This window comes from Sycon ciliatum, chromosome 7, assembly GCF_964019385.1.
Source record: "Sycon ciliatum chromosome 7, ocSycCili1.1, whole genome shotgun sequence".
NCBI lineage: Eukaryota > Metazoa > Porifera > Calcarea > Leucosolenida > Sycettidae > Sycon > Sycon ciliatum.
In genome coordinates this window covers 7,890,115-7,903,059 of record NC_088649.1, presented here as the reverse complement: position 1 = coordinate 7,903,059, position 12,945 = coordinate 7,890,115, and the positions used below count along the sequence as shown (strand labels likewise).

Here is a 12,945-nt window from a genome sequence, read left to right as displayed (position 1 = left end):
CTAGGCAAGCGCTATGCCGCCGAACCGGAGGACACAGCTTGACAGGTAACACGGAGTATGTTGCAGCCAGGCTATCCTTTTCTCTCGCCATTGCCGAGCCATCGTGCTCACAGCAAAGACTTCTGTGTTTGTTATTGTCTTGAAAGTGGACCACAAAGATGGTACGCTTTCCAACGGCCAAAGAGAGTTGGAAAGCTTGTGTCTTTGTGGGTAACTTGAACATTTGGGGCTCATGTAAAATCGCACTGATTTTGGGATTTCCCTGCAACTTTTTGCTTCAGCAAAAATGGTGTGCTTGACCGCATTCCTGTCACTTCGCAGTGGCTTTTCGTTGGTGCAGTTTGTATCCCACCCTCCCACCCCTGACTTCTGGGTGTGTGTTTATCCATTTTATCGTATTGGCCATGTGGCTGTGGCAGTTACGACTGCTTTTCTTTTTTAGTTAAAAAAAACGTAGGGGTGGTGTGTGCGTCGCGGGCCTTTGTATGGTTACGTACAGCTTCAGATTGTATAGCTAGTGCCAGGGGAGTTCAATTAAATCTGCATGGGAAGAATACTACTGTATTGTGATTGAACTGAAGCTGGATGATGACCGTGTGGTGAGTGTGTGGGGTTTTTCAAGATACCGTTCTTGGGCAGGGCTTGGGCAGGTCCTTTAGCTTGGACGGGTGTTGTAACACTCTTTGTAACATCTTGTCGTTTTCTGTGTGCTTAGCTGTGCGACTAGCAGCAGTATCTTGTGCATATTTTTCTTGCCAAGCCACCGTGCTCACAGCAGAGACTTCTGTGTGTGTTATTGTCGTGAAAGTGGACCACAAAGACTTACCACTTTTTGTGGCATTGTATGAGTACACCTTTTTGTTTCTCGCTAGTAGAGCTCAGAGTGATTGTTTGAACACAATGACTTCTAACAATAAAGAAAATACACTTCACCTTGATAAATTTCACCTTCCGCTTGATGTGTAGATTTCGACTTCGTAGTTCTCAGCTACACTGTAGTATTGTGTATCAGGAAAACTGCACTTACGTTAACCTGTATTATGTCAGCGGTTTTTGACACTATGTACGTCAATTATCTGTACATATATCATACTTGCAGTATAGTTGTATTTCTCTCCGGCCGATCGCAGCGAGATAGACGAGAAATGATTTCTCGCGAACCATTCTATGTTGCAAATATGGTATCTGGTGTGTTTTTTGTTGTCGTTTCTTTTTTTTGACTTATTCAATCAGTTTTGAGTCTCACCAGTGTCCACTCCCACCCTTCATTTCTGTGGATATTATCGTTGTTTTTTATCACTTCTGCGGTGATGTGCTTGCCGTGCCTACATGATGCCTAATCGCCATTGGGGATTATGCAGCCGGTTTTTTTCATCACAGCTGCGTCCATCGGCGCGAGGGTTTTTTCCCGGCTGGCTCGGTCCAGGAAAATTAATCTGACGGTCCCAAGTGGTTCTGCATCAGTGCCTATTTCTGCTATCCACTGGCATGCCTATTCTATCTGAGACACTCTGTTCTCAGTCCTTGCTTCCATACCTCACTCGTTATCCGGTTCACATCTGGCTGCGGCCAACTACCTTTCACTTTGTGTGTTGTCGCTATTGCTGTCTATTTCTCTGTGTGTGCCAGTCTATGTGGAGCGAGAAGTACTCATCAGTTTTGACCTCGCTCGTTCCGAATTCTTCATTCCAATTAGCCTAAGCAAAGACTACCCAAGCTTGCTAGGCGATGCAAACTCGAAAAGGCTGATAATAGTAACGTGTCTTCGTCATCACCACTGCTGGCTGGACAGCAGCCTTCGGAAAGGCATGTTGCACTCTCTTGCTCAACCGATTCCTACATCTATATTTGGTTACCGTCAGGGAACGAAATCGAGCTGCAAAACACCAAAATAATTGTTTCTTTCCATTCATTTACAATCCTGAGCATGCACAGGGTGGTGATAGCTAAGCGCTACGAACGTCATCAAGCCCAATGTCCAAATATGGAAGGTGTTATTTATGAAATTTGACATGGTCCCTCTTCTCTGATCGGCTCGATATATAGATCATGGGAATCATTGCCCAATTCTCCTTCCGATAAGCCATACTTTTTTTGGAATTCAGTTTCCCTTTAATCTTTGTGGAGTAACGCCTGCACCCCCCCCCCCCCCGCTGAAATCGACAGTGATTACATCTTTAATATAGCTATGAATAGGAGGTACCTGGTTCAAGTCCTGCCTGGGAGCGGTTTTTCCAGCCGTGCTGCTACCCACAGTCAACTGGGAACTTGTGGCCAGGCACAAGGGGTACATGGATGCAGCTAATGGGGTCGTTTTCGGCACTTGTGCCAGTGGTTGTGAGACTTGCCCACTCACCCCCACCGTTAGGCGCTGCATCTGCCGCTAGGGTTTATCGGGTGTTAGCGGCCGTCGTGAGTTCCCTTCGGGAACGGATGCGATAATTTACTTTTACTTTTTTATGAATAGGATGAATTACATCTTTCGCTGGCATTCCGTTTGGTCGTGTGGGAAGAAAAGATACTTGTAAGGAAGGGGATGGCAACGATAATCAAGTAGAATGCGCAAATTATATCCGACATCATTCTGTGGGGTCTCCGGCTACCACTATGTTTCCAGACCAAAATGCGAGCACTATGTATAAAACGCGACTCAAGTGTGGACTCCAAGATCCTTGAACGAATCATTGTTCATGAACAACTGTCTGATTTTCTGGAGAGCCAAGATCTGCTACCAATGGAACAATTTGGTTTTCGTAGCCACTAATCCACCTCTGATGCCCTAGTGTTAACGGTAGAGCAAATTAACCAGGCAAAAGTGGCACGCCTCTACACTGGGGTGGCTTTTGTACACATGTCGAAAGCCTTCGAAAAAGTGCAGCATCAGTCTCTAGTTAGTTACCTCTACGCTCTCCGCATAGGCGGTGTTGCTCTGGAGTGGATGGCCAACTACGTGACCGATCGTCAACAATACGTCCAGATTGGCCCAAGCAAAAGTGCTTTCCAAATTATTTCTGGCATGCTAACGAGAGACAATACGAAAGAAATATAGGCGAATTCTTGTCAGACAGGCTTGTCCAATGCTCTTACTAGTCTAGTCATTTTCATAAGGTATGCGAGAAATCATTCAGGTACTCATCAAATCTCAAAAATGCATGAACGTCATCACAAACAACAAGTATCAGTCTAGTGCCCTTAAAATATGCCATACTCCCAAATGTAAAGCCTTTTTGTAGGGAATGTCAGCAACCATTTGAGAATACAAATCATAATCCTATTTCGATTTCGCTCAATCTTTTCACCTGCAAATCGTTTTTAATTCTTTATTCCTACGATGGCACCGTTGCAAGTAAGAGATAAAAGCTATTTGTGGCATTGTGTAGTTCTTGTCTATGTTACTGGTTGTGCAACGAGAGAGCTTGGAAGCTCAGGGCCCTGCGCTATGCTTTGTTGTCTAGCTCATCGTGCATGTTGTTAGAACTGATGGAAATGTGTTTTCCTTTGATTAGCTACATAATTGTATTGCAAAAACGTTTCAATGAGATACTAAAGTAACGTCTTCTGCATAGCTATGGGACCGGCGCTGACTCTGCCGATCACGGGCGTTTTGGAGTCGACGGGATGTCTGTAGTGACGTTTCCTGGGACCGGCGCTGACTCTGCCGATCACGGGCGTTCTTCTTCTTATTATTATTATACTGACGGCAACTAACATCCATTCTGATTGCATTTACTCGTCTCCCTACTTCGTATTTCTTTCCAGAAAATCTCCCCATATAGCAGGGAGTCGTTTACATAATATGACTTCCTGCCATACATCTACATGGCTGTATGTACGTTATAATTATTATGCTATCGGCCTACACGCGATTCCCGGGCTGGTCGACAGGCGGCCCTGCCAGCCTGCAAGTTGTCGGTGACTGATACAACGAAATTTGAAAGAAAAAGAAAAAAAGGCCCAACCCTGCCTGGCCAGCTATTTGGACTTACGGGGGTCGCCATGGCAAATAATAAGTGGCCCAGAATCTGCGAAAACCAGGCTTAGGGTGAAATTTCACAAAATGACTTTTTCCCATTTTCAGCTTCTACTGGGCATGGGAGGTCAGGAAACAAAATATTACAGGTGTGTGTCGACTCATAGTGGTATTAAAAGTATCTCAAACACATTAGGGTATTGTGTTAAAAAATCCAAAAAAAACACAAAATTGTTATCACAGGAAAGAAATGAAGAGAGATCCACCAGAGTGAAGGAAGAGACATGGATGATTTTTGTTTAGGTGACATGACAATGTAGGCATGTGGGGGCAGGCCTGTTGTGGCCTCTTGGTGCTGCAGGCTGTAGCTGCCATGCACAGTTCTGCATGTTTTGTTTGCTCCTCACTCAGCACATTCTGGGGCTGAATACATGTACTGGCATGCTCTGGCGCTACACACCACAAGGAAACCCGACTCCATTCGAGATGGCACCTTTTGAAGGGTACAACTGTTCAGAAACCAGAAAGAACCCGGCCTTTCAAACTGTTCCACTGTTCATAGTATGCGCATAGTGTGCTGGCGTGCTGCAGTGTCTGCTTGGTGCTTACCAGCAAGTGAAATCTCGCGATTATCTCGGCACGCCGTACAATCCCTGGCAGCTAGCTGTCCAGCGAGGAAAGTCTCGAGTGGAGGCCTCTCGATCTGCTCGCTCATTCGCCTGGCATTCAGTGAGCACTTCATCGCCAAGGACTTCAATTCAAAACCGTTTTCACACTGCGCTTCAAGCCTTTTTCCTCGTGAATTTGATGCAAACGTATGAGCTCTGCTGCGCGTGTTCCCTTTGCGTGAGGCCAAGAAACAGCTAGTATCTCCATACTTCGATTGGCTGGATCGATGTCGTCCAGGTTCTCCTCGCTATCGCAATCACGACTCTAACTGGAGACGATTTCTTCACCATTTTCCGCAAGCAGCAGCTAGCGCAGAAATTTCGCCATTCCTGAGTGAAGGAGATGGAATCCGTTCGATCAGCTCAAAAACTCTTCGTTGTGACTAGAGGAGTAGCAGGGAATATTCTACCGGAAGGCTTGCGGAAGCCCTTTGACTTCCCTGACTGCTGAAACCCTTCCTGCCATGACCGTGCTACTTCTTCAAACAAGCGAGATTCTCTTTGGTTCCACTTCACTGCACTCGAGCGTCGACGCGACACAACCTTTTTACAAAACATCATTTTTCTCAAAAAAATGATTTTCACCCTAAGCCTGGTTTTCGCAGAAGTTGGGCCAAGTAGTAAAAATGAGCTAGTGTGGCTGTGAAAACAGTCTATATGACAATATTCAGTCAGCCATAATGGATGCCTCCGCAGTGACCACAGCTCCAGATGACGCGACAGGAGCATGGGCAGAAAACATGGATCGGCTACCACGCACACACATTACACTGGCCCGTATTAGCGCTACGCTAAGACGACACCGGATGAACGCCATGGTGAGGGAGTAGGACTCACCGGTCTTCTCTGCAAGCAAGACAGCAATTCTCTTGTACATAGCTGACGCACACTTGCTCATGCCGCCAGTCGTAGAGAACACGGCCGGGACAAACGAGGCATGCTCTACATCACGCAAGCGCTGTTCGTACCAACGCTTCTTTGCCTTCTCATGGCGGGTGTAGGCTGCGGAGACGGAGGAGGAGCGAGCCAGCCTGCTAGTGGGATCTCGGCCTCGCACCCAAATCCACACAAAATGTTACTGCACTGAATGCATTCCCCCGATACACTTCGCATAATTATATACTCGTTCTCTTGAGGGTACCGTACTCTTGATGGTACGGGACAGGTACGGGATAGCGCCAGGCATGTCGATGGCACAAACAAACAAAAATATTGTGGCCAGCTGTCTTTGCTGGTACGGTACAGTACGGGACAGATACGGGATAGCGCCAGGCGTGACACAAACAAACAAACAAACAAACAAACAAACACCAAATTAAAGCTGTGTGGACCCTGGCTAGCGCCAGACGTTACTGAAGTAACGTCTTCTGCATAGCTACGGGAATAAATTTCATTGAATATGTTAAGTGTGCAATTCGAAACTCGGGTATTGAGCGGGTATTGGGCCAATAATAAATGTAGTAGAATATGCATGTTGTATGCATATTCTATTTTATTTTATACTTTAGATGAAGTTTTCCATTAGTCATATTGGTGTTGTTGCTAACGGCTTATGTTGACGTCACTTCTGTCATTTCATTGTATCGTATTACTCTTCAGAAATCAATCCTGAATGGCATAAGCGAAAGTCGCACCCCCGCCACCTACGCGGACATGCTTTTAATAATAATAATAATAAACTATTTGTCAAAAAGAAAAAGGACATGGAAACGAGTTGAGAGTAACTCTCCACCCCTGTAACTAGATACTATATACAGTTGTTGCACTTTCCAACTGTATATAGTATCTAGTCACAGTGGTGGAGAGTTACTCTCAACTCGTTTCCATGTCCTTTTTCTTTTCTGCGAATATGTTTAGGATAATATTATGAAAACTTACTAGTTTGAACCTTGCAGTGAAATTTGCATTGGTTTATAAGTTGCCGGGTCGTTTTAGAAAACTTTCTGCTACAATATGTATTCTCTCCCCAGTATAAAATCATGTGTAATTATCGTGTTAGTCTAGAAAACAATGTGCTAACGTTCCATCCTGTTCGAGAAACATCACTCATTCAACCGGAAACGATAAATTGATGCTTGGCTTTATTCTGTGGTTGCCAGGTACTCGCTTACACTACTGTGTGTGACAAATGCACGTGTGACAAACTTTAGCAAACGTTTTAGTCTCGTTACTTGCGAACGTTTTACGAAATTTAAGATATTTAAACGACTACAATTTACAGTATAACAAACACGAAGGATGAATCCTGCTGCAACGCCACCAGGAGAGGGTGATTATGAATAAGCACACATCCTTCTATGGATGAATCAGGCCATAATGAAAATTGGGAAACATATAAATCTAGGGCAATGCACAGACGCCTAACATAATAATTATACATGAGACACTACGGCCCTGCGCAATGCGGATGACCAGCGGGTGTTGGTGCAAATCACCAAAATAAATTATGCCTTTCAGTTTTTATCCACGCTCTAACAACGGTCTAATGTATGATACAGCAATGAGAATATTCATACTACTAACCGCGGGGCATATCTAGCAAGGAGGTTTACATATAACAGAGTATAGGCAAGGACTTGAAATACAACATGATACCGTCAAAACTAGGATCATAATGTTTTTAGTGCATTACAAAATGGACTAGGGCAAGCGTATGACAGACTTGAACTACATGTTTATGACTGTGTCTGTAAGTACATGTAGGAAGCAGGCAACCTGAGGTCTGCTGTTCAAGTAACAAAGCTGAGTCAGCCGGGATTGTATTGCAGCATCAAGGAAAGCTAGTTTTGTCCTCCAGGCTGTAGCGCACTAGCGCAAAGTGGTTAAAATCGCAAATCTAAAAGAAAACCTTGAAGTAATTCTCACTTGTTCGACTTCAGCTACATTTTTGGAACTTTGTATCGCTCCCTGCGAGAGGGTTTGCACATATCCTGCCGACTTGAATATTACTGGACTGACTCACGACTGTGATCTTTAGCACTCGAGAAGTCGATCAAACCTTCCAGTCTACAAACCTGAAAGAAAACACCATTCACTGCTCAATGCACAGTATTTCGAAAGAGTGCACAAATCATCAGCTTTTTCAGGCTAATAAAAGTTATGCTCAGAGAGCACTGCATTATGCAGAGCTATTCGATGCCTAGTGTGACACTCCAGCGTTTCCAGCGGGAAAACACCTAGCGAACTCCCGACGCCAGTGTGAGCCATTGTAGCTCATGGAGATGCTGAAAAAAGGCGAGGGCCGTTGGCCGTTCATAACGTTGCCCACAACTCGTCTAAATCGCGAGACTCCATTGGGGAAAAAACGTGTGAAAAAGTGGTTAATGCACTTCCGCGATGCACCTCGAGTCGGGTTTCGCTGCAAAGGTAGGAGCTGGCTAGCTCACACGTAGGGTTCGACACGCAATTCGGAACGCACTGTGTGAATGTAGTGAGTTTGATTGCTTATACGGCCTTAGAATTGTCGCTCCTTATCTGTCCAAAGAAAATTCTGAGGGTGATAAGGGGAAGTGTAAACCCAGGTAATGTATTACTCAACTATAATCACTTTGTGCGAAGTAGGCATGGGTTACCCTGTGTCAGGAGTTCGCGATCATAGTCACGGCGCCCTAGCTCTATGGATATGTAATGATGGATCGCTGGTTTTGTAAGGTCATCAGCGCCTGCACCAGAAGGACATCTTTAACGTGTAACACATCGTTTAGTGGTACCGACAAATCAAGTACACGATTAGGATAATAACACCTCCACGCACTACAGTGAGAAAAGTTCGCACAATTTGTCACGTGGGCTGCTACTGACTTACCATTGAAGTATCATGCGCAACCATCAAGATAATTAATTTCCCTAAAGTGCTGAATCTGTCTTGTACTCTAGTTTGGTTGGTGTTTTTGTTCCGCTAGAAACTTATAGTTCATCCCTTACTGCACTGCAGTGTTTGAGTGAGAAATGGAAGACTTTGAGGAGTCGATGTCTGACTGCAGTGTGGATTCTAATGAGCTGCCACCAATGCCGCCATTAATCAGGATAAGAAGGAATATATCTGGGGATTCCTACGAGTATGGTACACTATCTGCTCAGACATCTTCTGACTCGCCTATCACAGGCATTGATCAACCTATGCAGAATGCCGCAGCAGAGGTATTGCCCGACCTAGATCCAGAGGACAAAATCTCTCTCCACAAAGAAGATAATTCCGGGGCACCGCCTGCACCGCCTTTGACAAGATCAACGAAGAAAGAATGTAGTTCAGCAAGTTCTTTAGATCATGATGCATGTTGTGTATCATCCCTAAATAAACGTGGACAAGTCTGGCACGATGAAAAGAAGCACGCTTCGCCTGGAAAATCTTTTGAATTGGGACACGGAGACAACTCGCCGTCAAAATACAGTGGTAATGTCGACCCGGAACAGCCTGTGCAACTAGAGCTGAGATCTACGGCGAATACATCTTCCTCCAGTTATCCGTTTGAACACGGTAATAGACTTTCTGAACCGTGGAAACAGGAGACAACCGAAGAAGGAGATTCAATCGACATACAAGGAGTTCGCGGACATGATATCAGACATCAGTCAGTTGGGTCTCAGTGTACCGCTACGGTTCTAGATCAAGGAAAACGTTCTATGAGTAAAACGCTACAAAAGTGTCAAAAGTGTCCCAAACAGTTCAAGAGAGCATTTGATCTTCGTCGTCATGACCGTGTTCATACTGGAGAGCGACCATTCAAGTGTGATGTATGCAGCAAACACTTCTCTCAGTCAAGCGATCTAAAAGTTCACAAACGTATTCACACCGGTGAGAAGCCTTTCGCGTGCAAGGTTTGTCAAGCATCATTCACGAGATCATCATATCTAAGTAACCATGAACGTGTTCACACTGGAAAAAGGCCCTACAAGTGCGAGAAATGTGAAGCATCGTTCAAGCAATCGTCACATCTTCGTAGACATGAACGTACAGGTATTCATACTGGGGAGAGGCATCACAAGTGCAAGGTATGTGGTGCGTCGTTCCGCCGGTTGTCAGCTCTACATGCTCATGAACGCGGCACGCATTGATTTGTTCATAGAGGAGCACGGTATGTGAATCGTATTTCTACAGACCAAGAAATGGGCAAGAGCCAGAAGGTTTACACACAAGAAAAAAAGACATTTTGGGGAATATTCAACTGGGTGAATTCTTTCCCAAACCCATAAAGAAGACAAACGTCATACATGCAGTTTGTGCAAACATCAGTCTCGTACTCAAATTTACTGTATGGACATGCGCTTCACATACAGGTGTGAAATCCAGCAGTAAGGTGGTTACTTTACCTGTAGAAACATTTAATCCACACGAACACATTCATAAGAATGATGATGATCGTTGTCCATTTTTACTGAGTTGGCGTTAGCCATGAACTTAAAAGTCTTTTCTCTGCCTATAGCTGCAGGTCATTTTATAACCAGTCTCGTTGCTCATAGAACAAATTATACTTGCAGGTTTGTTTGTTTTTGTTTTACGTCTCATTACTGTCAACAACATTGAACAAATCAGCAAGGACTGCAAAAGTAGCCCAAGCGGCCCCAACAATTTCTCTTGGTCTGGGCAGCTAGTACACTCGAGATTCACGAGTGAATCGATATCTTGCCCTAGAAGTAAAAAGAAGTAGGGCGGACACACCCATTCCCACAGCACTGCGAAACCCAACCGATTCCTTTTATGTACAATGTTTCGGCAAATTTGCCATCGTCAGGTACGAAATGGAACAATGATGCCATGCAGGTCGAAAGAAGCAGTTTCATGCCAAAGTCCTACCGCCAAAACAGAATAATGCCGCGCATAAAGAGAAGTAGAATCAGTGGCAGAGGTGTAAGTGAGACATTTAACGCCAGCACCAAAACCTATTGTAAGAACAAATCCTACCGCCAAACACAGCATCATCTGGCGCCACAAGAATGACAGATACAGCGAGTTGAGCTTCAAAGGTGTAGGTGAGATCTTCACCGCCGGAACCAAAGCATATTGTCTCATTGAGTAATTTTCACCTTCCTAACACCTGTAGTTCACACCTATGTCTTACACCTCGTGCATGCATACTGCAAGAGGCATATTGTCTCATTACGTTACTTTCACACCTATGTCTTACACCTCGTGCATGCATAGTGCAAGAGGCATATTACTCCTCTCGCTATTATTATCACACCTCTCCCCACTTAGATATACCAGCGCTGCCTCCTATTCCATTATCGTTGTCTGATGATTGGTTCAGCCATGAAACTCGGAGTCACAACGGAATAAATTTGCCAAGGTTTTCATTGTGTGCCTTTGTGTCTCATTCAGTAATTTTCACCTTCCTAACACCTGTGGTTCACACCTATGTCTTACACCTCGTGCATGCATACTGCAAGAGGCATATCAGTGAGTGAAGCTTCCCAAGTGTAAGTGACTCGTATTCAGGGATGACGGCTCTGTGGCTACCGGTATTCCATTATAATGATTGTCCAATTCAGTTATTATCAAATAAACTGTAGTGCGAAGCCTCTTTTACGGGCAAAAGGAACACAATGGATGATGAATGAAACAGTTGAAATCATCCAAATAATTATTTGTTTTTTCTACAAACAAGCGGAAAAACCGTCAGAGATCAAATTCCATTACACAGTGTTTCACCGTTCAAGCAACGGATCATCAGATGGATGATCAAACAAAGTATGATACACTTGTTATATACTCAGAAGGTGTGAACTCCGTCATTATGGAGTGTGAAAATTATCATTATGTCGGGTCCCGGATGTGACAAGTCCATTTTTCATGATGCATAGTACAGAGTGCCTAGGTGCTAGACGAGGGTGATGATATTGCGGGGTGTGACCAGCCCATTTTTCATGATGCATTGCACAGAGTGCCTAGGGAGAGGCGATAGCGGAGAGTGGTGCCATGCCAGGTAACAGATATAAAGGTGCTACCAAGGCCATAGAATAATCACTGTCCTTATGTGATGGGCACAATTTTTAATTGGACATACTTGCTTTCGTGCCTGCATTTTGACACAATCTCATTTCGCTTGTTTAGCCTAGTGCGGGCGTCGGTTTCGAGGATGTGATACTTCTCGGTAGTGCAGAGGCCACATCTCTTGGACGTGTTATCGAACGAGGTGGCCCTGTCGAGGATCTTCCAGTCAATGACGTACTGTCTCTTGTCCCGCTTCATCGACCAAAGATGCTTTCACAACTCGGTGGAATTCTCATAGCGGTCATGCCTGAGCGTAGTCAAATGGTTGGAGTAGCGAGCTTTGAAAGGCGGCGCAGACATGCCGGTATAGACCTTGGCGTTACGAGTGTCGTCCGACACCATGGCCTGGTAGATGACATTGTCCGCCTTGCACTTTCCTTCGAGTGGACACGAGTTCTTGATCCTGCAGTTGTTTATTTTTTCTACTATAGTTCCCATCCAGTGCTGGTGTTAACGTGGGGCCCAGTGTCGCGGATCTCGACGGCTTCACATAGTTTGCGGCGGGCTCTATCTGGCTCCCTGGCAACAGCGGCAACTGCAGAGAACGCACTCTGACCCAACACCAATCCCCGTTTGCAGGCACAGCAGCAACAACAAGCAATTGTATTTTCAAGGCACAGAGACAATGGGCGCTTACGATTAAACGCATTTCGGTCAATTCTAGAAATAGTTATTGTTGATACACAGTTCGATTACACAAAAAGTGACGAATTCCGTCGTTAGAATTGATTTTATCCAATTCCGTCAAATCCGTCAATTATAAAGAGAGGGCGGAATTTATCTAATTCTGGCGCCAGAATTGCACACTCGGTGTGTTACCGGTCTGGTCATGCATGACTCAAGTCAAGGAAGAGCCTCCCTGGTCCAGGACCCTGAACGGTGTGGCGCGAAAGCAGGGCTACAACTGCATGTAGTTGCTACTTTCCAGAAATGTTTTAATTGCCGCTGTTGAGTTCCCGCTGGGAGCTCATTATTAGACCAGATCATTTTTGGGTGGTCCTTTCGCACACGCGTTCAGCTTTACCAAAGCCCAATATGGGGCTGTGAAGTGATGACGTCGCAGTTCATTCGATACGAATAGCAAAGATCCCACTGGGTACAAACAAATGTAGCGTCCTCTCCACCGAACCAGTTGCCAGTGGCAACATATAGGAATCCTGTACTTGTCTTCGTTTCTTCTTTGCTGTATTTATTGAGTGTCTTGTTTTCTCGTTGTCCTTGATCTCGACGGTGTTGTCCTTCTCATTACCTTACTGAGGCGTCTCTTGTGACTGTAGCCAGTGTCACGGAGGATTTTATTGACGTGACGAGGTAGA

At 45.0% G+C, this 12,945-nt stretch overlaps 1 protein-coding gene across 1 annotated transcript; it reads left to right on the top strand.

Annotated features, from left to right (window-relative positions):
* The first annotated feature begins 8,497 nt into the window (after positions 1-8,497).
* LOC135820886 (zinc finger protein 233-like) lies at positions 8,498-10,207 on the top strand. The gene has a single exon (XM_065333936.1). The coding sequence runs from the start codon at positions 8,587-8,589 to the stop codon at positions 9,691-9,693; it is 1,107 nt and encodes a 368-aa protein (XP_065190008.1). The 5' UTR covers positions 8,498-8,586; the 3' UTR covers positions 9,694-10,207.
* The last annotated feature ends 2,738 nt before the right edge of the window (positions 10,208-12,945 follow it).

Bases quoted from the DNA above. Each gene is read 5' to 3' on its own strand.
- LOC135820886 (XM_065333936.1), top strand. From the start codon at position 8,587: ATGGAAGACTTTGAGGAGTCGATGTCTGACTGCAGTGTGGATTCTAAT.